General features: G+C 39.0%; 2 protein-coding genes across 5 annotated transcripts in view; one reads left to right on the top strand and one right to left on the bottom strand.

The window, feature by feature from the left end:
• GALK2 (galactokinase 2) overlaps positions 1-7,538 on the top strand; it is a 140,027-nt gene extending 132,489 nt beyond the window's left edge. For 3 of the 4 annotated variants that reach the window (XM_059913324.1, XM_059913325.1, XM_059913326.1), the window contains one exon: positions 7,005-7,537. In XM_059913324.1, the coding sequence (XP_059769307.1) occupies positions 7,005-7,212 (208 nt within the window). In that variant the 3' untranslated portion in view covers positions 7,213-7,537. Of the gene's footprint in view, positions 1-7,004 lie in introns of all 4 variants that reach the window. The other variant, XM_059913323.1, reaches the window with a different exon arrangement.
• FAM227B (family with sequence similarity 227 member B) overlaps positions 1-26,844 on the bottom strand; it is a 290,963-nt gene that overhangs the window by 8,780 nt on the left and 255,339 nt on the right. Inside the window, exons 13-15 of the mRNA XM_059913331.1 lie at positions 14,473-14,548; positions 10,523-10,592; positions 7,510-7,665 (exon numbers count right to left, since the gene is read on the bottom strand). Coding sequence (XP_059769314.1) covers positions 7,543-7,665; positions 10,523-10,592; positions 14,473-14,548 — 269 coding nt within the window. The 3' untranslated portion in view covers positions 7,510-7,542. The remainder of the gene's footprint in view (positions 1-7,509; positions 7,666-10,522; positions 10,593-14,472; positions 14,549-26,844) is intronic.

The following is a 26,844-nucleotide window of genomic DNA, read 5'->3' as shown; positions in this document are numbered from 1 at the left end:
TTCTTCCTTAAACATCTACTTTCATATGAAAAACCTATTTTAATGAATAAAACAGATGATGAAAAAAAATCAGTAGAGAAAATCATTGGGGGGAAAATGAATTACTGATGTGCAGTAATTCTGATGTCCCAGAGTAGGGGTAATAGTCTATTGATATTTTCCAGGAAATAAAGTAACTCATTTAGATGGAAAAAAGGGACAAAACTGTGCTAAATTAATTATGGAGTTTTTAACCTGCTATGAATTTGGAGTAAATTTTATTAGGAAGAATTGGAAGTACACGTTAACTTTTTTTTTTTAATTTTTAAAATTTTTTTATACAACAGGTTCTTATTAGTTATCCATTTTGTACACATGTGTATACATGTCAATCCCAACCTCCCCATTCATCACACCACCCCCAGCCCCCCCCACCACTTTCCCCCCTTGGTGTCCATACGTTTGTTTTCTACATCTGTGTCTCAATTTCTGCCCTGCAAACCAGTTCTCTGTACCATTTTTCTAGGTTCCACATATATGCGTTAATATACAATATTTGTTTTTCTCTTTCTGACTTACTTCACTCTGTATGACAGTCTCTAGATCCATCCACGTCTCTACAAATGACCCAATTTCGTTCCTTTTCATGGCTGAGTAATATTCCATTGTATATATGTACCACATCTTCTTTATCCATTCATCTGTCAATGGGCATTTAGGTTGCTTCCATGACCTGACTATTGTAAATAGTGCTGCAAGGAACATTGGGGTGCATGTATCTTTTTGAATTATGGTTTTCCCTGTGTATATGCCCAGTAGTGGGATTGCTGGGTCATATGGTAATTCTATTTTTAGTTTTTTAAGGAACCTCCATACTGTTCTCCATAGTGGCTGTATCAATTTACATTCCCACCAACAGTGCAAGAGGGTTCCCTTTTCTCCACACCCTTTCCAGCATTTGTTGTTTGTACATTTTCTGATGATGCCCATTCTAACTGGTGTGAGGTGATACCTCATTGTAGTTTTGATTTGCATTGCTCTAATAATTAGTGATGTTGAGCAGCTTTTCATGTGCTTCTTGGCCATCTGTATGTCTTCTTTGGAGAAATGTCTATTTAGGTCTTCTGCCCATTTTTGGATTGGGTTGTTTGTTTTTTTAATATTGAGCTGCATGAGCTGTTTATATATCTTGGAGATTAACCCTTCTTCCGTTGATTCGTTTGCAAATATTTTCTCCCATTCCGAGGGTTGTCTTTTTGTCTTGTTTATGGTTTCCTTTGCTGTGCAAAAGCTTTTAAGTTTCATTAGGTCCCATTTGTTTATTTTTGTTTTTATTTCCATTACTCTAGGAGGTGGATCAAAAAAGATCTTGCTGTGATTGATGTCAAAGAGTGTTCTTCCTATGTTTTCCCCTAAGAGTTTTATAGTGTCCGGTCTTACATTTAGGTCTCAAATCCATTTTGTGTTTATTTTTGTGTATGGTGTTAGGGAGTGTTCTAATTTCATCCTTTTACATGTAGCTGTCCAGTGCTCCCAGCACCACTTATTGAAGAGACTGTCTTTTCTCTGTTGTATATCCTTGCCTCCTTTGTCATAGATTAGTTGACCATAGGTGCGTGGGTTTATCTCTGGGCTTTCTATCCTGTTCCATTGATCTATATTTCTGTTTTTGTGCCAGTACCATATTATCTTGATTACTGTAGCTTCATAGTATAGTCTGAAGACTGGGAGCCTGATTCCTTCAGCTCCATTTTTTTCCCTCAAGACCACTTTGGCTATTCGGGGTCTTTTGTGTCTCCATACAAATTTTAAGATTTTTTGTTCTAGTTCTGTAAAAAATGCCATTGGTAATTTGATAGGGATTGCATTGAATCTGTAGATTGTTTTGGGTAGTATAGTCATTTTCACAATATTGATTCATCCAATCCAAGAACATTGTATACCTCTACATCTGTTTGTTTCATCTTTAATTTCTTTCATCAGTGTCTTATAGTTTTCTGCATACAGGCCTTTTGTCTCCCTAGGTAGGTTTATTCCTAGGTATTTTATTTTTTTTTGTTGCAATGGTAAGTGGTAGTGTTTCCTTTATTTCTCTTTCAGATTTTTCATCATTAGTCTATAGGAATGCAAGAGATTTCATCATTAGTCTATAGGAATGCATTAATTTTGTATCCTGCAACTTTACCAAATTCATTGATTAGCTCTAATAGTTTTCTGGTGGCATCTTTAGGATTCTCTATGTATAGTATCATGTCATCTGCAAACAGTGACAGTTTTACTTCTTCTTTTCCAATTTGTATTGCTTTCATTTCTTTTTCTTCTCTGATTGCCGTGGCTAGGACTTCCAAAACTATGTTGAATAATAGTGGCGAGAGTGGGCAACCTTGTCTTGTTCCTGATCTTAGAGGAAATGCTTTCAGTTTTTCACCATTGAGAATGATGTTTGCTGTGGGTTTGTCGTATATGGCAACATAATAAAATGTTGAAGTAGGTTTCCTCTATGCCCACTTTCTGGAGTTTTTATCATAAATGGGTGTTGAATTGTGTCAAAAGCGTTTTCTGCATCTACTGAGATGACCATACCGGTTTTCTTCTTCAAATTGTTAATATAGCGTATCACATTGATCGATTTGAGTATATTGAAGAATCCTTGCATCCCTGGGATAAATCCCACTTGATCATGGTATATAATCCTTTTAATGTGCTGTTGGATTCTGTTTGCTAGTATTTTGTTTAGGATTTTTGCATTTGTATTCATGAGTGATACTGCTCTGTAATTTTCTTTTTTTGTAGTATCTTTGTCTGGTTTTGGTATCAGGGTGATGGTGGCCTCATAGAATGAGTTTGGGAGTGTTCCTTCCTCTGCAATGTTTTGGAAGAGTTTGAGAAGGATGGGTGTTAGCTCTTCTCTAAATGTCTGATAGAATTCACCTGAGAAGCCCTCTGGTCCTGGACTTTTGTTTGTTGGAAGATTTTCAGTCACAGTTTCAATTTCATTACTTGTGATTTGTCTGTTCATATTTTCTATTTCTTCCTGGTTCAGTCTTGGAAGGTTATACCTTTCTAAGAATTTGTCCATTTCTTCCAGGTTGTCCATTTTATTGGCATAGAGTTGCTTGTAGTAGTCTCTTAGGATGCTTTGTATTTCTGTGGTGTCTGTTGTAACTTCTTTTTCATTTCTAATTTTATTGATTTGAGTCCTCTCCCTCTTTTTCTTGATGAGTCTGGCTAATGGGTTATCAATTTTGTTTATCTTCTCAAAGAACAAGCTTTTAGTTTTATTGATCTTTGCTATTGTTTTCTTTGTTTCTATTTCATTTATTTCTGCTCTGATCTTTATGATTTCGTCCCTTCTACTAACTTTGGGTTTTGTTTGTTCTTCTTTTTCTAGTTCTTTTAGGTGTAAGGTTAGATTGTTTATTTGAGATGTTTGTTGTTTCTTGAGGTAGCATTGTATAGCTATAAACTTCCCTCTTAGAACTGCTTTTGCTGCATCACATAGGTTTTGGATCGTCGTGTTTTCATTGTCATTTGTCTCTAGGTATTGTTTGATTTCCTCTTTGATTTCTTCAGTGATCTCTTGGTAATTTAGTAACGAATTGTTTAGCCTCTATGTGTTTCTGTTTTTTACATTTTTTCCCCCAGTAATTGATTTCTAATCTCATAGTGTTGTGGTCAGAAAAGATACTTTATATGATTTCAATTTTCTTAAATTTACTGAGGCTTGATTTGTGACCCAAGATGTGATCTATCCTGGAGAATGTTCCGTGCGCACTTGAGAAGAAAGTGTAATCTGCTGTTTTTGGATGGAATGTCCTATAAATATCAATTAAATCTATCTGGTCTATTTTGTCATCTAAAGCTTGTGTTTCCTTATTAATTTTCTGTTTGGATGATCTGTCCATTGGTGTAAGTGAGGTGTTAATATCCCCCACTATTATTGTGTTATTGTCGATTAGCTCTTTTATAGCTGTTAGCAGTTGCCTTATGTGTTGAGGTGCTCCTATGTTGGGTGCATATATATTTATAATTGTTGTATCTTCTTCTTGGATCCATCCCTTGATCATTATGTAGTGTTCTTCCTTGTCTCTTGTAACGTTCTTTAAAGTCTATTTTATCTGATATGAGTATTGCTATTCCAGCTTTCTTTTGATTTCCATTTGCATGGATTATCTTTTTCTATCCCCTCACTTTCAGTGTGTATGTGTCCCTAGGTCTGAAGTGGGTCTCTTGTAGACAGCATATTTATGAGTCTTGTTTTTGTATCCATTCAGCAAGCCTGCATCTTTTGGTTGGAGCATTTAATCCTTTCACGTTTAAGGTAATTATTGATATGTATGTTCCTATGACCATTTTCTGAATTGTTTTGGGTTTGTTTTTGTAGGTCCTTTTCTTCTCTTGTGTTTCCCACTTAGAGAAGTTCCTTTAGCATTTGTTGTAGAGCTGGTTTAGTGGTGCTGAATTCTCTTAGCTTTTGCTTGTCTGTAAAGCTTTTGATTTCTCCATCGAATATGAATGAGATCCTTGCTGGGTAGAGTAATCTTGGTTGTAGGTTCTTCCCTTTCATCACTTTAAATATGTCATGCCACTCCCTTCTGGCTTGTAGTTTCTGCTGAGAAATCAGCTGTTAACCTTATGGGAGTTCCCTTGTATGTTATTTGTCGTTTTTCCCTTGCTGCTTTCAATAATTTTTCTTTGTCTTTAATTTTTGCCAGTTTGATTACTATGTGTCTTGGTGTGTTTCTCCTTGGGTTTATCCTGTATGGGACTCTGTGCTACCTGGACTTGGGTGGCTATTTCCTTTCCCATGTTAGGGAAGTTTTCGACTATAATCTCTTCGCATATTTTCTCGGGTCCTTTCTCTCTCTCTTCTCCTTCTGGGACCCCTATAGTGCGAATGTTTTTGTGTTTAATGTTGTCCCAGAGGTCTCTTAGGCTGTCTTCATTTTTTTTCTCTCTTTTTCCTTTATTCTGTTCCACAGCAGTGAATTTCACCATTCTGTCTTCCAGGTCACTTATCCATTCTTCTGCCTCAGTTATTCTGCTATTGCTTCCTTCTAGTGTAGTTTTCATTTCAGTTATTGTATTGTTCACCTCTGTTTGTTTGTTCTTTAATTCTTCTAGGTCTTTGTTAAACATTTCTTGCATCTTCTAGATCTTTGCCTCCATTCTTTTTCTGAGGTCCTGGATCATCTTCACTATCATTATTCTGAATTCTTTTTCTGGAAGGTTGCCTATCTCCACTTCATTTAGTTGTTTTTCTGGGGTTTTATCTTGTACCTTCATCTGCTGCATAGCCCTCTGCCTTTTCATCTTGTCTTTCTGTGAATGTGGTTTTTGTTCCACAGGCTGCAGGATTGTAGTTCTTCTTGCTTCTGCTGTCTGCCCTCTGGTGGATGTGGCTATCTAAGAGGCTTGTGCAAGTTTCCTAATGGGAGGGACTGGTGGTGGGTAGAGCTGGCTGTTGCCCTGGGGAAGAGCTCAGTAAAACTTTAATCTGCTTGTCTGCTGATGGGTGGGGCTGGGTTCCCTCCTTGTCGGTTGTTTGGCCTGAGGCGACCCAACACTGGAGCCTACCCGGGCTCTTTGGTGGGGCTAATTGTGGACTCTGGGAGGGCTCACGCCAAGGAGTACTTCCCAGAACTTCTGCTGCCAGTGTCCTTGTCCTCACGGTGAGACACAGCCACTCCCCGCCTCTGCAGGAGACCCTCCAACACTAGCAGGTACGTCTGATTCTGTCTCCTACGGGGTCGCTGCTCCTTCCCCTGGGTCCTGATGAGCACACTACTTTGTGTGTGCCCTCCAAGAATGTAGTCTCTGTTTCCCCCAGTCCTGTTGAAGTCCTACAGTCAAATCCCACTAGCCTTCAAATTCTGATTCTCTAGGAATTCCTCCCTCCGTTGCCAGACCCCCAGGTTGGGAAGCCTGACGTGGGGCTCAGAACCTTCACTACAGTGGGTGGACTTCTGTGGTATAAGTGTTCTCCGGTTTGTGAGTCACCCACCCAGCAGTTATGGGATTTGATTTTAGTGTGATTGCGCCCCTCCTACCGTCTCATTGTGGCTTCTCCTTTGTCTTTGGATGTGGGTTATCTTTTTTGGTGACTTCCAGTGTCTTCCTGTCGATACATTAACTTTTATTGTCAGGATAAATTGCATCTTTTAAAGATGAGTGATCGTTGTACTTTGTGTAGGGCCTTTCACTTTTGTACAAGGCTTGAAACTGTGCCTGGTTGATGGTGACTAAAATTACCCCTTGCTGTGTGGTGGCTTATATAGTAGTTTCCATCTCAATCACACGTTTTGTCTGATGATAAATTCCGAGTCCATTTGTCAGACCAGCCAGCTCCTGAAGGTGCAGGGAAAATGGGGATGGACCTGCAGAAGCCACTATCCTCTTTGTGGAAAGGTCTGCATAATTTCCCTTTAGAGATTGAACAGACGAACTAATTTAGAGTTTAGTAACATGTTCTTTGTTGATAAATTTATTCAGCACAAATCTAGGCTGTCTGTTCTAGGGGACCGAATGCAGCTTAAATAGCCCCCAGAGGAAGCTCTCACTTGTATATATAAGACTTGCACTTTAAAGTTTGATTTGCCCTCATATGGAGCAACCTTCTGATTCATCATGTTGATCATGTCCATTGCCTGCTTTCTTTTTACTCCCTCTTCCTGATCACCTATAGGCTTGCTATACAACTCTTCAAGTGGTGGCTTTATGGAATCAATACTACAGTGGGTTATTGCCAACCCTTATGAAACAAACAGGAGTACTACTGACTTTTACTACTTAAGAGCCAAAACTGGGGGCTAGTTTTAGATACAATTAAATTTCAAATCACCTTCAAACAATAGTATAAATAATTTCTTAATGTCCTAAAATGTTTGACAGTACTGAAAAAAACCCCACAAAACACACTACATAATCTCTTCTTAGTTCTTGGAGATGCTGTCTGTTCTAAAGCACCAGGAAAATCACTCTCATTTTCATTTGCAGATTCTAATTTTTTTTTCTCATTGTTTTAGGAAATTTGGGGCTCAAGGATCACGACTTACTGGAGCAGGCTGGGGAGGCTGCACAGTATCGATAGTACCTGCTGACAAGCTGCCCAGCTTCCTAGCAAATGTGCACGAAGCTTATTACCAGAGGAGCAATCTAAGCTTAGTGCCTGAGAAGCAGAGTTTGTTTGCTACCAAACCTGGAGGTGGAGCTTTGGTTTTCCTTGAGGCCTAAACAATGTAAAAAATCTCCAAGAAACTATTTAGAGCATTTAGGAACTGGCAGGACTTCTATGCCACAGCAAATTAATCCTCTTTCTGTTTTGTATTATGATGAACAGTTGCTATTATCAAGATGTATTTCCAAAGAAATGGTTGAAAGCTCCCTATGCTTCATAATGATTATTTTTCCATCTTAAAATATGTTTTCTACCAATAAGAGCCAAAATTATGCTTGGACAGATCTCTTAAGACTGGATTTATTGATTTCAAGATTTTTAAAAACAAATGGTAAAAGACCATCAATACTGACCTCATGGATTGTACTTGAATTAAACATACATTCTTAAGTACAGTTTATTTCTGGTTTCTCTTGGCATTCTTCTTCCTCAAGGTTGAAGTCTTCTGTTGTTGATGATGATGATGATAGTGATGCCAGAAATTTTCTCTCAGTTCGGGCTTCAGAACGCTATTAAAATAATACGTTATTAAGGATTCACAGATTTTCCTGGATATTGTATACTTGAAAGTGAGATTCTCCCAGTTATCAAGATGAAGAGGATCACTTAAATTTTTTTTTTTTAAAAGATGGATTTAGGAAGAAAATCCCAGGCTCATTTAATTTTTTTTTTAACCATGTGATATCATATAAACAGTCACTTTCAATTCTTTTGGCCCTGAGCTTTCTGTCATAATAGAGAAGCTTAGATAAAAGCCACTTCAAGTTTTTATCTCTATTCACATTGAGATAGACAATTATCTGGATGTTAATTCAGATAATTCAATTTGTTCATGGAATTTACTTTCTTCCCACTCTATCCTACCTTTTCTCAAATGCCTCTCTAATCCAGGAGGCATGTTTACTATTCTAGGAAAACCCATCTGTGACTTGCATCTTCGTTGTGTGTCTAGCAAAGCTTGTTTGTATATGTGGACCAATGTAGGGCAGGTGTGAGGCATGAGGGTGAAAGTATGAAAAGGCTGAGCGTGGGTTCTGGGATTGGGTAGGGGTATTGGTGGGTGCCTGTATATGTTTATCAAAATGGACAGAAAGTTTGGCCACGTGGTGATGGTAAATGAGTGGCTCTCTCTCACGGATAGACTACAGGAAGGCTTTCCTGAATTATATGAAGATTTAGAACGAAAAGCATTTTTCTGACATAGTCAGATAATTGAGAGACCAGCAGTCATATGGCATGAATTATCCAGAAGTTCAGCACAATTTTCTATTATTCTGTGATTGAGTTGCACATTAATGAGCAAAAAGACTGGACATCATCATCTTGAATCTCAGTTTCAGAGAAGCTGAGGCAAAGCTGGTTGTTACATTTCTTGAAGGACAGCAGTCATATGAAGTACTAGGAAATCCATTATTCTATTCTAAAATAAAGTTCTGGTGCATTTTCATTCTTAGCAGAAAGGTAAGTACTTGAGAAAGCTTAAGTCAAATTTGTTAATTTTGAATTTTAAAAATTGATTTAAAATGATAACCCTTTGCTTTTTAAAACCTTTCCATTTTCCACAGAAGATCTGTGGTTGATTGATATATAATTCTTTGAAGATGCCTGGATTACTATAAAAAAAAAAGAAAAGCCACTTGCCTTTAAATTTTTCACCGTGAGATACCTTCTTTACAAAATAGGTAAGTAAAAATTTCTAGTGCACACTCTGCTTTGGAGGACATAGTCGTTCTAAGCCAGAATCTACTCCCATATTTGTCTTGATGTCTGGCTTGAAGAAAAGAACTATTTTCCAATGAAACCATCACCAAGTGTTATTCTAGAAATTATGAGAGATATCGAACTTGCCTGGAAAGGATGGGGCTAGGGCCACTGGAAAAAAGCTTCATGTAGAAGATGCAATTTGAGCAGGGCCTTAAAGGATGAATAGGATTTGAAAGCTGGGGAGTAGGCATGGCAGATAAGCAAAGTATATGATTATGGGTAAACATGGTATGTTGGGAAGACTCAATGGGAGTGAAGGGTTTGCCTTGGGATATAGTGGAGAATAAGATTGGCTATACTGGCTGGAGCCAGCTTTTGAAGAGCTCCAAGTCCAGCATTTAGACCAGGGGTTGCAAACCAGCAGCCCATAGGCCTCGTCTGGTCTGCAGATTTATTTAGTTTGGCCTCTAGGGGTATTTAAAAACTTGAGTCCTAAACAGGAATTTTACAGAAGAATTTGGATTACAAATGGTGGAAGATCTGATAACACTTTGGCCTCTATTCCTGCAGAGCCACAATGAACTAGAGGTGAGGAAGTAGTTGCCTTGTTTCGCTGAGGCACAGACTCTCCAGTGTGCTACGGTGTCCATAGCTCCTGTAGTTTCTCTAAGACTCAGGCCATTTACTATTTACCAGCTGAAGTCACTTGCCCTTTACCAGTACACTTGCACAGTTTTCTCATACTAAATAAATATTTCTCTGTACCCATGTCTCTAGCAGTAGCAGTTAAGAGAGACCATGAAAAAAAAGGGAGAAATAATTTTTTTTGTGGAATAAAGAATAGTACTATTTATTTAATATTAAACACCCAATATTTCTTTAATATTAAACACCCAACAATATTACCCCTTTCCATTACCTTTCTGGCTCATAGGAATTTGGTTAGATTATTTGACCCCTGTTTTTGACATTACATCAGTAGCCAATGAGAACTGCTCTAGATTTTTGCATGGAAGCCTGACATACTGAAAATGAAAAGCTCTCTCTTATTCCTGACCGCAGATTGTCCAACCTTCAGTTTTATTGTACACTATTTTCTACATGTTCTTTCTTGTTGGAAGGGAGGAAGGACCTTTAGATTTAATAGGACTGCCTGTAAGTTAAGGTGGAGCAGAAGGGAAGGGGACAAAGAAAACTGGAAAGATGGGGCCATGTCCTTCCTTTTCTTTCTTTCTTACACTTGAGTACTGTTTAGAACCTTATCATTTCTTACGTTTCTGTTAATTGAGGGCAAGAATCATTCATCTAACACAGTAGTTGGAATCCAATATATTTTTGTTGAATTATTAATGGGAAATAAAATATGACTTCAAATACCAATAATTTTCTATTAGTTTGAAATTCTGCATTTGGAGGTTTTCAGTTGCATAAAATGCTTCTGGTCAGAAGCAAGGGATGGGGATGAGTGAGCATGAGGTTGTCACTAATACATGAGAGACAGATTACCCTAAATGTGCATGTGGATGATTAAATAACAAGAATGTATTCCATCCTGCCACTGTAACTTGGATGTGAAACCATACATTGCTTATTAAGTATTTTCCAGTCTATATAAGAGAAGCTAGAGAGAGAATTCTCAATTATTTTCAGAAAAAAACTTACCAGTTTTTGTAGGAAATTCTCAAAATCATTCTTAACTTCGTAAGGTTTCTTGGTAGCCTTTGCTTGGAGCCTAATCATGAAAGAAAGAAAATTGGTAACCAAACTAATTGTTTTCATACTGACACCAACTAAGAGCCACGATTTACGAAGAGTTTAATATGCTGGGCATTTGCCACCACTTTACATATATTAATTCAGTTACTCTGACAACAATCTTAGGAAGTAGGTACTACTATTATCCTATGTTATAGATGAGGAAAGAGGCTCAGATAGGTTAACTAACCTGTCCACAGTCATACAGCTAGCAAGTAATAGAGGATTTGAACCCAAGCAGTGTGACTTGCACCCTCTATTCTAACCACTGTGTGACACTGCATCCCAGCAGTGAAGCATCCTCTTCAGTGAGATGGTTCACACAGTAAGTATTCCCTCAACTAATTCCATTCACTGGGCTCCAGTGCAGATTTTAAGATGAGTCACTGGGGAGGGAAGAGTAAAAGGGACTGGCCCGGGAAAGATCTGGGGGAGAGAGAGAAAGAGAGATGGAAAAGGATAAAGGGTGAGGGGGGCGCTTACTAGACTGTAAGCTCATCAAGGGTGGGGATCCAGGAATCTATCATGATTTCTGTCACCATGTACTCATTCAAGAAATATTTTTAAGGAGTTGAATAGTTGAATTGAGGAGGCAGCAGGAAACTTTCCAGAGATCTACGGATAAAGACAGAAGCAGAGGTAGGCCAGGCAAGGAACGATAGGAACTTGGGACAAGGGAGAGACAGCAAGAGAAACACAGATGAGAGAAAGAAAAATGAAAAATGGTATAAGGCTATTGATTTCACTGGCGATTTTCAAGTGAAACATTTGAAATTATTCTGTGAAATCTGTAGGAAGTGAAATTTTCTAAAAATTCCAAATACACTTTGCTGAAGCATGAACTTTGGATTAGCTAAACCCCTATAAGGCCTGCTCTAGGTTTCTCTAGCATATAGCCTAGGGGGTCCCCTGAGGGCACCCAGTAGGGCTACCTCTGAGGGGCCTCTTGCATTAGTATTCTCTGACTAACAAATACTCCCTTACTCTTTCTCTACTTTATCTCTGCCAATTTTATCTCCTTAACCTAGGTTTTCTCCTCACTTCTTACTACTCTTTTGGACTATTCTTCCCTGCTTTTCTAAAATCTGGCTCTGAGTCTCTTTCTCATAGTCATATTTAAATATCCCTGGTGCCCTTTTTTCAGTAACACACTCTTAGAATCTTCTTGACTTCAAGTCACCCTGAGACTGGTTCATCTCACTCTGTGAAAATCAATCCATCTTCCAACCTACTTTTCTTTTTTTATAGTAATTGTATTTTTTTATTGTATCATGTTTTTAAACATCTTTATTGGAGTATAATTGCTTTACAATGGTGTGTTAGTTTCTGCTTTATAACAAAGTGAATCAGCTATACATATACACATATCCCCATATCTCCTCCCTCTTGCGTCTCCCTCCCACCCTCCCTATCTCACCCCTCTAGGTGGTCACAAAGCACCGAGCTGATCTCCCTGTGCTGTGCGGCTGCTTCCCACTAGCTATCTATTTTACATTTTCCAACTCACTTTAATTTACAGTTCCCTTCTTCTTTTTTTTTAATAACAGCTTTGTGATATGTTATATAACCTAAAATCCACCCTTTCAAAGTATAAAATTCAGTAGGTTTTAGTATATTCACAAAGTTTTGCAAGTGTCACCACTACCCAATCTCCCATCTTTCTATCTTTCCTTTCCATGACTATCTTTTTTTTAAGATTACAGATAGAAACTTGGACACTGTGCCTATAAATTTAACAGGCACGTGGGAGTTATATACCCAAATGAGTATTTTCCCCTTCACTTTCTCCAGCTATGTGCCATCGCATAAAACATATTTGAGTGCTTCTTGTGAGTTGCTCTGAAAACCAGTCTGCATCCTTTTGCATATCTTGAGCGGTGAGAAATCCTGTCCTCTATAGATGTGATTTTTGGGAACTTGTAAAAGTCATCTGGAATCAGATCTTATGTGTTGTGAAGGGGAAAGCTGGGTGATAAAATTTTTAGTGAAAAATGAAGTAAGATTTTAAAGTAATGAGTTGAATTTTCTCATGTGACTGGGAGACTAGCTTTATAAGTTCCAAAATAGCAATTAGAAGTATGGCAGCATGACTGGCACAAAATTGTGGTTTCCCATAGGGGTTTATTTGAAGGGCTGTACTCATCTGACATTTATTCTTGCCTATGTGGATGTACTGGAAGAAGTGGGTTAGTCCCAACACTTTATAGTTTTCTTTTTTACACTGTCATAAAATAAACAAATATGCCCAACTTTCCTTGTTTCAGTGGGGTACAATGTTTGTATGTATAGGGGAAGCAGCAGGGGCAGAAAGGGACAAAGAACTAGCCTGAGACCAGCTAAATAGGTTGTTTTTCTAGTTTACATCTTCCCATGGTTATGAGTCTATATTTAAAAGGCCCTCAGCTTAAGTCCTATATCTGGTAGAGTAAAAGGAGATGATAATGTTTAGCAATTAATTAAATTAGAGTGATTATGTGGATAACAAAGTTAGTGTTACTCTAGATGAACTACGGAGTAGAAAACTTCTGCAGATATTCCAGTTAATGAATTTTTACATATTAAACCCATTGTGGTTTATGTAACACATTTGTTCAATTAAAATGTTTTTAAGCACTATGATTTGAATAAGAAACAAACCTATGAAGCTCCTTGTCAACTCTTTCCTGTCGCTGTCTTAGGAGTTTTATTTCTTCACTAATTATGTGCTTTTCTCTATAAAGTCAAAGTTTGGAGTTAAATTTTAAAATAAAGCAGGCAATTCTCATTGAGAAAGAATAAATCAACAATTTGCTGCCTTCCACATATCAGTAAAGGTCCATTACAAAACAGTTCTTCAGCATCCCCTCCCAATGCACCACTTGGTATGAGGAATCCCCCAGCACACTGCCCCTTATAAACATGTGCCAAAGGCATCACCCATGTCAGCTGAGTACAGCCTGGACTCCACCTTGCTGTTCCCACATGGGCCCTCTTACAAGGTGCCCATCCCTGTTCTTCCCACTGAAAATAGGAAATCTAAGGGCTCTGTGTGTGTGTCTGTGTGCGTGCATGCACATGTGTGTATGTCAGTGGGAGGGGAATGGGGCCCTGGGGAAAGTAGAGGCTCAGACTTCTGTCCTGCCTGCTGGATAGGACAAGCCTGGCTGCTCTTCTGTTTACCTCTCTTTGATTTGTTTCCGGAACAGCATCAGGTACCCAAAGGGTGGGATGCCCATCCTTTCTCCCCTTTAAGGCAATAAGACAACTAGGCAGTGACCTTGATATAGACAGAAGAATTGGACCCTGCCAATCTGTCCTCATAAAAATCGATGGGCATCCTCATTAAGCCATTTCTCGCTTCCTGGCACATAAGAATACCATAACTGGCCAAGAGTAATCATTTTAGTTAAGCACAAAAAACTTAAAATGTTTCCCCAAGAAAACGTTTCCGAAAAGACCTCCTTGTCTTGCTTTCCTCCATATCACCCCTGCTGCCACCCCAGCTACAAGGAACTCCTTCTATTACAGACAACCTTTCTTTTCTTCTTCCAGGGCTTATCTTTGTAAATGAACAATACTCCAATCTCTCTTCCTGGGAACTCTCTCCTGGTCTCTCCACGTTGGGGTGCATCCTCCCACCCAGACCACAGGAAAGCTTCCTTCCTTTTTTCAATCCCTGACATGTGCCATGTCTCCATGGTTACAACATACATCCTTGACACTTACCTGAAAAGAATCTCCGAGTCTGTTAAGATGCTCAGAGGCGACTCTCCTCGTCAGTAAAATAAGAAGCTTAGTTGTAGATAATTTCTATGATTGCTTACAGCTCTAAAGGATTCTATGATTTTATATTTATCAATAGTATGGAGTCAACTTACATTCTAAAATCCTTTTGGTTGTTTGCAAATTGTCTTTTTGCCTCCTTTAGAATATCACAGTAAGTTGGAGCAGGTGGTGTGATAGGCTTATGGTTAAGGAAAGATTTTCAACTAGGAAAACTTGGGAGAGGTTAACAGTATCCTTCACAGGGGGACTCGGAGCCATCTTGCCTGGGCTTCCCAGTCATGAAGGGTCTCGAGTATAAACACGAATATTATGTCTGGCGTTGCACTGAAAGGACCAAAAGGAGACAATACCCATCAGACTACTTTAAACTTATATCCCATTATCTGGACCACACCATCCATAGCGCACAAGGACTTAGTAGTAGTTTCATAAATCCCGTAATTACTATTTTCATGTTTTTTTGGTGTGCTTTACAGGCGGTGATTTGTTAAATGTAATATTAAAAATGTACATTTGGTAACTCTGTTTAGACATTTCTTCATTTCTACATATACTGAGGACTTCAAAGTCTCTTGACTTCTGAAGGGCTCTGGAGGTGACTGGCAGCATATGTTGGCTGCCTCAGTTAGCCCGACCTCTGCTAAGTGCATGGGAAAGGATGATAAGCAGAAGATATAAATGTTCTGCTAATGTGGCTGCGGCTCTTCTACTGTCTGTTTCTGGTACAGCCTGTGGCTGTGTCCCTAACGCTGGTCTTAACCCATGTCTGTGTCTGGAAGGCAGACGCTTCCCTCTGAAGTAGCAATTGGTAAATGACTCAAGGAGGCAGCCCTCATCTTGTGTTAAGACCTTAGCCTCATTGGTAAACTAGGAGCTCTTAAACCTCTGCAGTCACCAAGATGCAGGGAATGAGTCTGTCCTCCCATGGTCCCACTCTCCAACCTGAACCACACTTCAGTATTACCTCCATCTTTCTCTGAATGCAATTTGCTCATTTAAAACACATTTTTGCTCCCTTCAAGGATGTCCTTGATGCTCATTTTAATCTTAATCATCTGGTATAAGAATGTTAGGAAAAGCTCAGTGGATCTGGTCCCTGGGACAAGACCACATAGGCACTTAACCTTATGAACTTAATTTCCTGAGTATTGTATCTCAGTTGAGATAACCAGAAGGAAAAACATGAATGGCTCCACAACAAAGATTCTCACAATAAACTTGAATAAAATTTATGTCTTTCCTATGACACTCTAAACTACTCAGAAAGTATCTTCAATCACTTATACTTTGAATATTAAGGTCTTAGAATCAAGGAAAAGAACATTTGTTTTCTGTGTACTCCAGATGACTTTCTCAGCAATGCCAAGGTGATAAATTCTCTCTGCCAGCCATAGAACCTGTTTAAGAAGGTTCCTTAACAGCATCACTAAGTTGCTGGGAAGCAGTGTTGACAGCAGACCATACTCCATCCTACTAAGCACAGAGTTTGCGAGGGTCTGGATGATTATGTTATCCTGAATAGGATAGGAACTCTCTGAAATAGATTTTACAGAGAAGTCCGCTGCTCTTTATGATGCATTCCAAGTTTACTTTAACCCCTTCATCACAGCTAGGTTTTAGAGTATGGTTTTCCTTAAAGAAAGAGATACGCCTGGAGGGGGATCAAGATGGTGGAGGGGAGCATGTGGAGCTCACCTTCCCCCACAAACACATCAAAAATACATCTACATGTGGAACATTTCTCACAGAAAACCAGCTGGAGACTGGCAGAAGATCTCCTATATAACCAAAGCTGCAAGAAAGATCTCCACATAACTGAGTAGGATGGAAAAAAAGGAATCAGGACAGGACTGGTGTCCCTGGGAGGGATCTATAAAGGAGAAAAGGTCTACGTGGGCAGACCCTGGGGAGCCCCCTTGCCTGCTGGGAAATCCGCTGGGACAGATAGAGGGGCTGGAGAAGCCCAGACTCTACTTGTGAGGAGTGCATGTGTGCTGGCTTGCTGACAATCAGGACAGAGAGAGACTGGCAGCTGGCTTGCCACACTTCCCAATATCAGGTGTGCACCGGGCAGGGCTACAAATACGTGCAATGGCTAAGCGTTGAATCTCTGGCAGACAGACCCTGGGAGAGGACTTGATCTAGCTTAGTGGAGATAGCTTGGAGGGCCTGGGGTATAGTCCAGGCCAGACTGCAGAGCTCTTTGTCACTGCTTGCATGGCAGGGGCGGGTCCAGCTGTGGTGGATTTTGTCGGCGCCTGCAAAGGTGCTGAGATGCTCAGGGGGTGCTGAGTCTCAGATGGAGAGCCCCTGGGTAGGAGTATGCAGTGGTTGGCTTCCCAAAGGGAGTTCACTGGCTCTGCCCACCCCACACCGCAACTTGGAGCAGCATCTGGCACGGACAGGTCCTGGGAGAGGTCTGGCACAGAGGCAGCCTAGGTCTCAGGCAGCAGCACAACCACCTTGATTCCTGCAGCCACAAAGCCCCAGCCCCCAGCACCAGCCCATTCCACACCACAGCCTAGCACTAGGTCTGGGATGAACACAACAGGAAAAGAGATGTGGCATTTGGCTGCTTCTAGACAGAACCGCCCATGTCTGCATGGGTAATGCATAGATTCACTGTGATGACACGGGCCTCACTTGCTTCAGCAATCACCTCCTTTGGAGCAGGTCATGCACTCAAGTTCAAAGGAGCCTGAGTGAACCTGACCCTCAGGGCTTTTACTCTGACAACTGGGGAGCAGACACCACTGCTGACAGGGCTGTAACAGCCACAGAGCAAGGAGGAGGCCCCACCCAACATCCAGCGTAGGCTCTGGACACCACACCAGTTACTCCCCTATCAAGGGGATAACAACCAGCACACTCTGAGGAAAGATGTGGCTGGTACCCATACTGAAACCAGCCCTCGCACCAGAATATTGGATTCACAGTCTACACGGGGATGCTTCCAAATAAAAATACCCCTTCAAGACCACAGTAGATAACTGTTTCTCCTAAATTCATAGAGACAGAGAAAGTTAAGTAAAATGAAAAAGCAGAGAAACTACTCCAAATTAAAATAAAAGAAACCCCCTGAAAGAACAAATAATGAAACAGACCTCACCAGTCTACTATACCCTGAGTTCAAAAAAGGAGGTAATAAAAATGCTAAAGGAATTAAAAGATTGATAGAAATGCAGATCACTGTAGTAAGGAACTAGAAAATATCAAATCAAAGTTAGACAACTCAGTTAGTGAGATAAAAACCAATCTAGAAGCAATGAATAGCAGACTAAATAACACAGAAGAATGAATATGTGATCTGGAGGACATATTAATGGAAATCACCCAATCAGAAGAGCAGACAGAAAGACAAATGAAAAAAATGAAAGCAGCATACAAAATCTATAGGATAATATAAAGCATGCCAAACTATGCATAAGCTGGGTTCCAGAAGGAAAAGAGAGAGAAAAGGAGATTGAAAGTGTATTTGGAGAAATTATTGCTGAAAACTTCCCAAACCTAAAGAAGGAAACAGATATCCAAGTACAAGAAGCACAGAGGATCCCAAACAAGATGAACCCAAACAGATGCACACCAACACGTATCATAATTAAAATGGCAAAAGTTAAAGATAAAGAGAGGATTCTAAAAGCAAGAGAAAACAAAGAGTCAGTTACATGAGAACCCCCATAAGGCTATCAGCTGATTTCTCTGCAGAAACTTTGCAGGCCAGAAGGGAGTGGCATGATATATTCAAAGTCCTGAAAGGGAAAACCTGAAACCTAGAATACTCTACCCAGCAAGATTATCATTTAGAATAGAAGGACAGATAAAGAATTTCTCAGACAAGCAAAACCCAAAAGAATTCAGCAATACTAAACCTATCCTAGAAGATATATTGAAGGGTCTTCTCTAAACAGAAAAGAAACAAGAATCTATAGAAAAGGGACAGTCACAATAGAAAAAGCAAATATATAAAAGGACTGAGATCACCTAAGCTAGTACATAGATTAAAAAACAATCAAAAATTTTTGTAAAAGTGATTATAACAACAATTAGCAGCAAAAGGGTAAGATGTAAAATAGGACATCAAAATCAAAGAATGTGGGGGAGCGAACTATAAAAATGTGAATTGTTTAGAGTGTGTTTAAGCTTGTATGACTATCAGTTTAAAGCAAATAGATATAGTTAGGGGTCAACATACTTGAAAACCAGGGTAACCACAAATCAAGAACATACCATAGGTTCACAGATACCAAAAAGAAAGGAACTCAAGCATAATACAAAAGAACCATCAAAGCACAAAAGGAAAAACAGAAAGAAGAAACAAAGAACTACAATATTGACAGGAAAACAAGGTTTAAAATGGCAATAAGTACATACCTATCAATAATTACTTTAAATGTCAATGGAACAAATGCTCTGATCAAAAGACACAGAGCAGCAGATTGGATAAGAAAACAAGAACCTACAGTATGTCACTTACAAGAGAGACACTTGAAGGTGAAAGACACACACAGACTGAAAGTAAGAAGATGGAAAAAGATTTCATGCAAATGGAAATGACAAGAAAGCAGGGGTAGCAATACTCATATCAAACAAAATAGACTTTAAAACAAAGTCCATAAGGAGGGACAAAGAAGGACTTTATATTATGAAAAAGGGACCAACACAAGAAGAGGATATTACACTCATTAATGTGTGTGCACCCAATATAGGAGCACCGAAAGATATAAAACAAATACTAACAGACATAAAGGGAGAACTTAACAGGAATACAACAGTAGGAGTCTTTAAAACCCCACTGACATCAATGGACAGATATTCTAGACAGAAAACCAATAAGGCAACAGAGGTCCTAAATGATATAACAGACAAGGTGGACTTATTTGGTATCTACAGGACCCTACATCCAAAACACCCAGAATACACATTCTTGCCAAGTGTGCATGGAACATTCTCTAGGATAGACCACATATTAGGTCACAAAACAAGCCTCAACAAATTTAAGAGGCTAGAAATTATTTCAAGTATCTTTTCTAACCACAATGGTATGAAACTAGAAATCAACCACAAGAAGAAAAATGGGAAAAGAACACATGGAGACTAAACAAGATGCTATTAAAAAACCAATGGGTCAATAATGAAATCAGAAAATACTTCAAGACAATTGACAATTAAAACACAACTTTACAAAAACTATGGGATGCAGCAAAAGCAGTTCTAGAAGGGAAGTTCATAGTAATACAGGCCTTCTTCAAGGAACAAGAAAAATCTCAAAAAACCTAACCTACCACTTAAAAAATCAGAAAACGAAGAACAAAACTCAAAGTCAGCAGAAGGACTGAAATAATAAAGATCAGAGAGAAAATAAATTAAGTAGAAAACAGAATAGCAATTGAAAGCATCAATGAAACCAAGAGATGTTTTTTGGAAAAGAGAAACAAAATCGACAAACCTCTAGCCAGGCTCACCAAGAAGAAAAGAAAGAGGACCCAAATAAACAAAATAAGAAATGAAAGTGGAGAAATAACAACGGATACTGCAGAAGTACAAAAAATCATAAGAGAATACTATGAACAGTTATATGCCAATAAATTGGACAACCTAGAAATGGACACGTTTTTAGAAACAGCCTGCCAAAATTGAGTTAAGAAGAAACAGATGATTTGAGCAGACTGATCACTAGATGTAAAATAGAATCTGCAATAATTAAAAAAAAAAACTCCCTGCAAACAAAAATCCAGAACCAGATGGCTTCACTGGGGAATTCTACCAAACATACAAAGAACTTATACCTATCCTTCTCAAACTATTCAAAAAAAAAAAAAAAAAAAAAAAACTGAAGAGGAAGGAACACTCTCAAATTCATTCTGTGAAGCCATCACCCTGATACCAAAACCAGACAAAGACACTACCAGAAAAGAAAGTTACAGGACAATATCTTTGATGAATATAGATGCAAAAATCCTCAACAAAATGTTAGCAAACTGAACCCAACAATACATAAAAAGACCTACATCATGATCAAGTTGGATTTATCCCAGGGTTGTAAGGATGGTTCAACATACACAAATAAATCAATGTGATACACCATATTAAGAAAAGGAAAGGCAAAAAACACGTGATCATCTCAATAGACACAGAAAAAGCATTTGACCAAAGTCAACATCCATTCATGACAAAAACTCTCACCAAAATGGGTACAGAGGGAACATATCTCAACATAATAAAGGCATTTACAACAAACCCACAGCCAACCTAATACTCGACGGTGAAAAGCTGAAGGCCTTCCTGCTAAATTCAGGAACAAGACAAGGATGCCCACCCTCTCCACTGCTATTCAACATCATATTGGAAGCTGTAGTCACAGCAATCAAGTAAGAAAAAGGAATAAAAGGTATCCAAATTGGAAGGGAAGAAGTAAAACTGTCACCATTTGTAGATGACATGAAACTCTATATAGAGAAACCTAAAGTCTCCACACAAAAAGTATCAGATCTAATACATGAATTCAGCAAGGTAGCAGAATACAAGATTAATATACAGAAATCTGTTTCATTTCTTTACACTACAATGAAGTATCAGAAAGAGAAAGTAAAAAAAAAAATCCGTTTAAATTGTGTCCAAAAAAAGTAACTAGGAATAAGCTTAACCAAGGAGGTGAAAGAACTATTTGCTAAAAACTATAAAACACTAACAAAAGAAACTTAAGAAGATTCAAAGAAATGGAAAGATATCCTATGCTCTTGGATTAGAAAAATTAATATTATCAAATTGGTCATACTGCCTGAAGCAATCTACAAATTTAATGCAATCCGTATCAAAATACCCATGACATTTTTCACAGAACTAGAACAAATAATCCTAAAATTTATATGGAACCACAAAAGACTTAGAATTGCCAAAGCAATCCTGAGGAAAAAGAGCAAAGCTGGAGGCACAACCCTTCCAGATTTTAGACAATACTACAAAGCTACAGTAATCAGAACATCATGGTATTGGCAAAAAAGAGATATATGGATCAATGGAACAGACTTATAGAGCCCAGAAATAAACTCACACACATACAATCAATTAATCTACTTAGAGTATACAATGGAGTAAATACAGTCTTGTCAACAAGTGGTGCTGGGAAAGCTAGACAGCTACACGTAAATCAATGAAATAGAACATTCCCTCACACCATATACAAAAATAAATTCAAAATGGTTAAATGATCTAAATATAAGACATGACACCATAAAACAGAAGAGAACACAGGCAAAACATTCTTGGACATAAGTTGTAGCAATATTTTCTTAAATCAGTTTCTCAAGGCAAAAGAAATAAAAGCAAAAATAAACAAATGGGACCTAATCAAACTTAAAAGCTTTTGCACAGCAAAGGAAACAATCAACAAAACAAAAAGACAACCTACTGAATGGGAGAAAATATTTGCAAACGATGCAACCAACAAGGGGTTAATATCTAAAATATACAAGCAGCTCATACAACTCAATATCGAAAAACCAAACCACTCCATCAAAAAATGGGCAGAAAACCTAAATAGACATTTCTCGAAAGAAGACATACAGATGACCAAGAGGCACATGAAAAGATGCTCAACATCGTTAATTATTAGAGAAAAGCAAATCAAAACCACAATGAGGTATTACCTCACACCAGTCAGAACAGCTATCATCAAAAAGTCTACAAATAGGGACATCCCTGGTGGCACAGTGGTTAAGAATCTGCCTGCCAATGCAGGGGACATGGGTTCGAGCCCTGGTCCAGGAAGATCTCACATGCCGCAGAGCAACTAAGCCCATGCACCACAACTACTGAGCCTGTGCTTAGAGTCCTTGAGCCACAACTACTGAGCCCACGCACTGCAACTACTGAAGCCCACGTGCCTAGAGCCTGTGCTCCACAACAAGAGAAGCCACCACAATGAGAAGACCGCGCACTGCAATGAAGAGTAGCCCCTGCTCACAGCAACTAGAGAAAGCCCGCATGCAGCAACGAAGACCCAACAGAGCCAAAAAAAAAAAAAAAAAAGCTTTATAAAAAAAAAGTCTACAAATAATAAATGCTGGATTGGGTGTGGAAAAAAGGGAACCCTCCTACACTGTTGGTGGGAATGTAAATTGGTGCAGCCACTATGGAAGACAGTATGGAGATTCCTTAAAAAACTAAAAATAGAACTACCACATGACCCAGGAATCCCACTCCTGGGCATACATATTGAGACAATGAAAACTCTAATTCAAAAAGATACACACATCCCTCTGTTCATAGCAGCACTATGTACAATAGTCAAGACATGGAACCAACCCAAATGCCAACAGGTTCAAGAAGAAGTGGTATATATATGTGTGTGTGTGTGTGTGTATAAATATATATAAATATGTGTATATATATATATATATATACACACATATATATATTTGAAGGATCAAATATATATATGTAATAGAGTATTACTCAGCATTATAAAAAAGAATGAAATATTGCCATTTGTAGCAACATGGATGGACCTAGATAATATTATACTATGTGAAGTAAGTCAGACAAAGACAAATATATAATATCACTTATATGTGGAATCTAAAAAATAATACAAATGAATGTATGTATTAAACAGAAACAGACTCACAGACATAGAAAACAAACTTACGGTTAACAAAGGGGAAAGGGAGTGGGGGAGTTATAAAATAGGAGTATGGGAAATTAACAGATACATACTACTATACATAAAAAAGATAAGCAACAAGGATTTACTATATAGCTCAGGGAACTATATTCATGATCTTGTAATAAGCTACAATGAAAAATAATCTGAAAAAATATATAAAATATATATATATATATATAATATATATAAAAGTGAATTACTTTGCTGTACACCTGAAACTAACACAATATTGTAAATCAACTATACTTCCATAAAAAAAGAGATAAGCCTGACTTTACTGTTTAATGTCACAACGGTATATGTTTCTTAAACTTATAATTTAATGAAAAGTTTATTTGCATTATGTAGGTGAAAATCACATCAGTGTAGTGATAGCATCTGGCCTTCCCAGGAGGCAGACCAATAGGGACAACTGCATGTACACATGAGCAATGAGAATGCTCTCATTATTGGCTTCAAGGACACATTCAAGAAATAGCCCTCTTCGGGGCCAGCATGAAGCAAAATTGGGAAGTCAACAGAGTGTGTGTCTTTGGTGCCTTTCACTCATCTTCCCTCTCGATGCTCTTCTTTTAGTACCCTCTTAGTTCTTCATTGCTCCTTGGTTGGCATTAACAGGCCACATTTCCCACAGATTATAGAGTGCCATGCTGGAGATTCAGCTCTAGTTCTCCCACTATGGTCAGCACTTGCCACCTAGGGCCATGGTAGCCAAGGTAGTTGACAGGGTTGGCCCTCCTTTTCCTTATCTGTAAAGTATGAGGGTTGAGCTTCATGGTTTTGTAGCTCTCATCCTGTTATGATTTTCTATCATAAAAATTTTCTACCTCTATTAGAGGTAGAAAATGAGCCTATTTAAGTTCCGACCTACCACTGGGGTAATGGCAAAAGGCTTGGAGAGAGTGGGGTGGAATTTGAGATTTTTGCAAAGGAATATAGGAGAGACTCTGTTTACTATTTAGATATGGGGGCTGGATAAGAGATAGGGAGAAGGAAGGATCAACTATGGCAAGGATAATGATGGAATCACTTTATAGAAATTGGGAAGATTGTCAATTTGAAGGTTGTATTATAGGGGATGAGAAGGTATTTTAAAAATGGGCATGAGACTAGATAGCAGATCTCAGCATCAGCTGTTTAATTTGGGGGCACTCAGAACAAGGAATGACAGGAACCAAGATGGCAGAGCAGAAGGACGTGCTCTCACTCCCTCTTGAGAGAACACCAGAATCACAACTAGCTGCTGGACAATCATCGACAGGAAGACACTGGAACTCACCAAAAATGATACCCCACATCCAAAGACAAAGGTGAAGGCAAAATGAGATGGCAGGAGGGGTGCAATCACACTAAAATCGAATCCCATTACTGCTGGGTGGGTGACCCACAGACTGGAGAACACTTATACCACAGAAGTCCACCCACTGGAGTGAAGGTTCTGAGCCCCACGTCAGGTTCCCAACCAGGGGTCTGGCAACGGGAGGAGGAATTCCTAGAGAATCAGACTTTGAAGGATAGTGGGATTTGATTGCAGGACTTCGACAGGACTGGCGGAAACAGAGACTCCACTCTTGGAGGGCACACACAAAGTAGTGTGTGCATCGGGACCCAGGGGAAGGAGCAGTGACCCCAGGGGAGACTGAACCAGACCTACCTGCTAGTGTTGGAGGGTCTCCTGCAGAGGTGGGCAGTGGCTGTGGCTCACTGTGGGGACAAGGACACTGGCAGCAGAAGTTCTGGGAAGTACTCCTTGGCATGAGCCCTCCCAGAGTCCACCATTAGCCCCACCAAACAGCCCGGGTAGGCTCCAGTGTTGGCTTGCCTCAGGCCAAACAACCAACAGGGAGGGAACTCAGCCCCACCCATCAGCAGTCAAGTGGATTAAAGTTTTACTGAGCTCTGCCCACCAGAGCAACAGTCAGCTCTACCCATCACCAGTCCCTCCCATTAGGAAACTTGCACAAGCCTCTTAGATAGCCTCATCCACTAGAGGGCAGACAGCAGAAGGAAGAGGAACTACAATCCTGCAGCCAGTGGAACAAAAACCACATTCAGAGAAAGATAGACAAGATGAAAAGGCAGAGGGCTATGTAGCAGATGAAGGTACAAGATAAAACCACAGGAAAACAACTAAATGTAGTGGAGATAGGCAACCTTCCAGAAAAAGAATTCAGAATAATGATAGTGAAGATGATCCAGGACCTTGGAAAAAGAATGGAGGCAAAGATCTAGAAGATGCAAGAAATGTTTAACAAAGACCTAGAAGAATTAAAGAACAAACAAACAGAGGTGAACAATACAATAACTGAAATGAAAACTACACTAGAAGGAATCAATAGCAGAATAACTGAGGCAGAAGAATGGATAAGTGACCTGGAAGACAGAATGGTGGAATTCACTGCTGCAGAACAGACTAAAGAAAAAAGAATGAAAAGAAATGAAGACAGCCTAAGAGACCTCTGGGACAACCTTAAACGCAACAACATTCGCATTATAGGGGTCCCAGAAGGAAAAGAGAGAGACAAAGGACCCGAGAAAATCTTTGAAGAGATTATAGTTGAAAACTTCCCTAACACGGGAAAGGATATAGCCACCCAAGTCCAGGAAGTACAGCGAGTCCCATACAGAATAAACCCAAGGAGAAACACGCCAAGACACATAGTAATCAAACTGGCAAAAATTAAAGACAAAGAAAAATTATTGAAAGCGGCAAGGGAAAAACGACAAATAACATACAAGGGAACTCCCAGGTTAACAGCTGATCTCTCAGCAGAAACTCTACAAGCCAGAAGGGAGTGCCATGATATAATTAAAGTGATGAAAGGGAAGAACCTACAACCAAGATTACTCTACCCAGCAAGGATCTCATTCATATTCGACGGAGAAATCAAAAGCTTTACAGACAAGCAAAAGCTAAAAGAGTTCAGCACCACCAAACCAGCTCTACAACAAATGCTAAAGGAACTTCTCTAAGTGGGAAACAAGAGAAGAAAATGACCTACAAAAACAAACCCAAAACAATTCAGAAAATGGTCATAGGAACATATATATCGATAATTACCTTAAAGGTGAATGGATTAAATGTTCCCACCAAAAGACACAGGCTTGCTGAATGGATACAAAAACAAGACCCATATATATGCTGTCTACAAGAGACCCACTTCAGACCTAGGGACACATAAACACTGAGAGTGAGGGGATGGAAAAAGATATTCCACGCAAATGGAAATCAAAAGAAAGCTGGAGTAGCAATACTCATATCAGATAAAATAGACTTTAAAATAAAGAATGTTACAAGAGATAAGGAAGGGCACTCCATAATGATCAAGGGATCAAACCAAGAAAAAGATATAACAATTATAAATATATATGCACCCAACTAACATAGGAGCACCTCAACACATAAGGCAACTGCTAACAGCTATAAAAGAGGAAATTGACAGTAACACAACAATACTGGGGAACTTTAACACCTCACTTATACCCATGGACAGATCATCCAAAATGAAAATAAATAAGGAAACAGAAACTTTAAATGACACAATAGACCAGATAGATTTAATTGATATTTACAGGACATTCCATCCAAAAACAGCAGATTACACTTTCTTCTCAAGTGTGCACAGAACATTCTCCAGGATAGATCACATCTTGGGTCACCAAGTAAGACACAGTAAATTTAAGAAAATTGAAGTCATATCAAGCACCTTTTCTGACCACAACGCTATGAGATTAGAAATCAATTACTGGGGAAAAAACGTAAAAAACACAAACACATGGAGACTAAACAATACGTTAC

Source organism: Balaenoptera ricei, chromosome 2 (assembly GCF_028023285.1).
Source record: "Balaenoptera ricei isolate mBalRic1 chromosome 2, mBalRic1.hap2, whole genome shotgun sequence".
In the NCBI taxonomy this organism is placed as follows: domain Eukaryota; kingdom Metazoa; phylum Chordata; class Mammalia; order Artiodactyla; family Balaenopteridae; genus Balaenoptera; species Balaenoptera ricei.
Note: the sequence above shows the minus strand (reverse complement) of the source record. Positions and strands in the feature narration are given on the sequence as shown.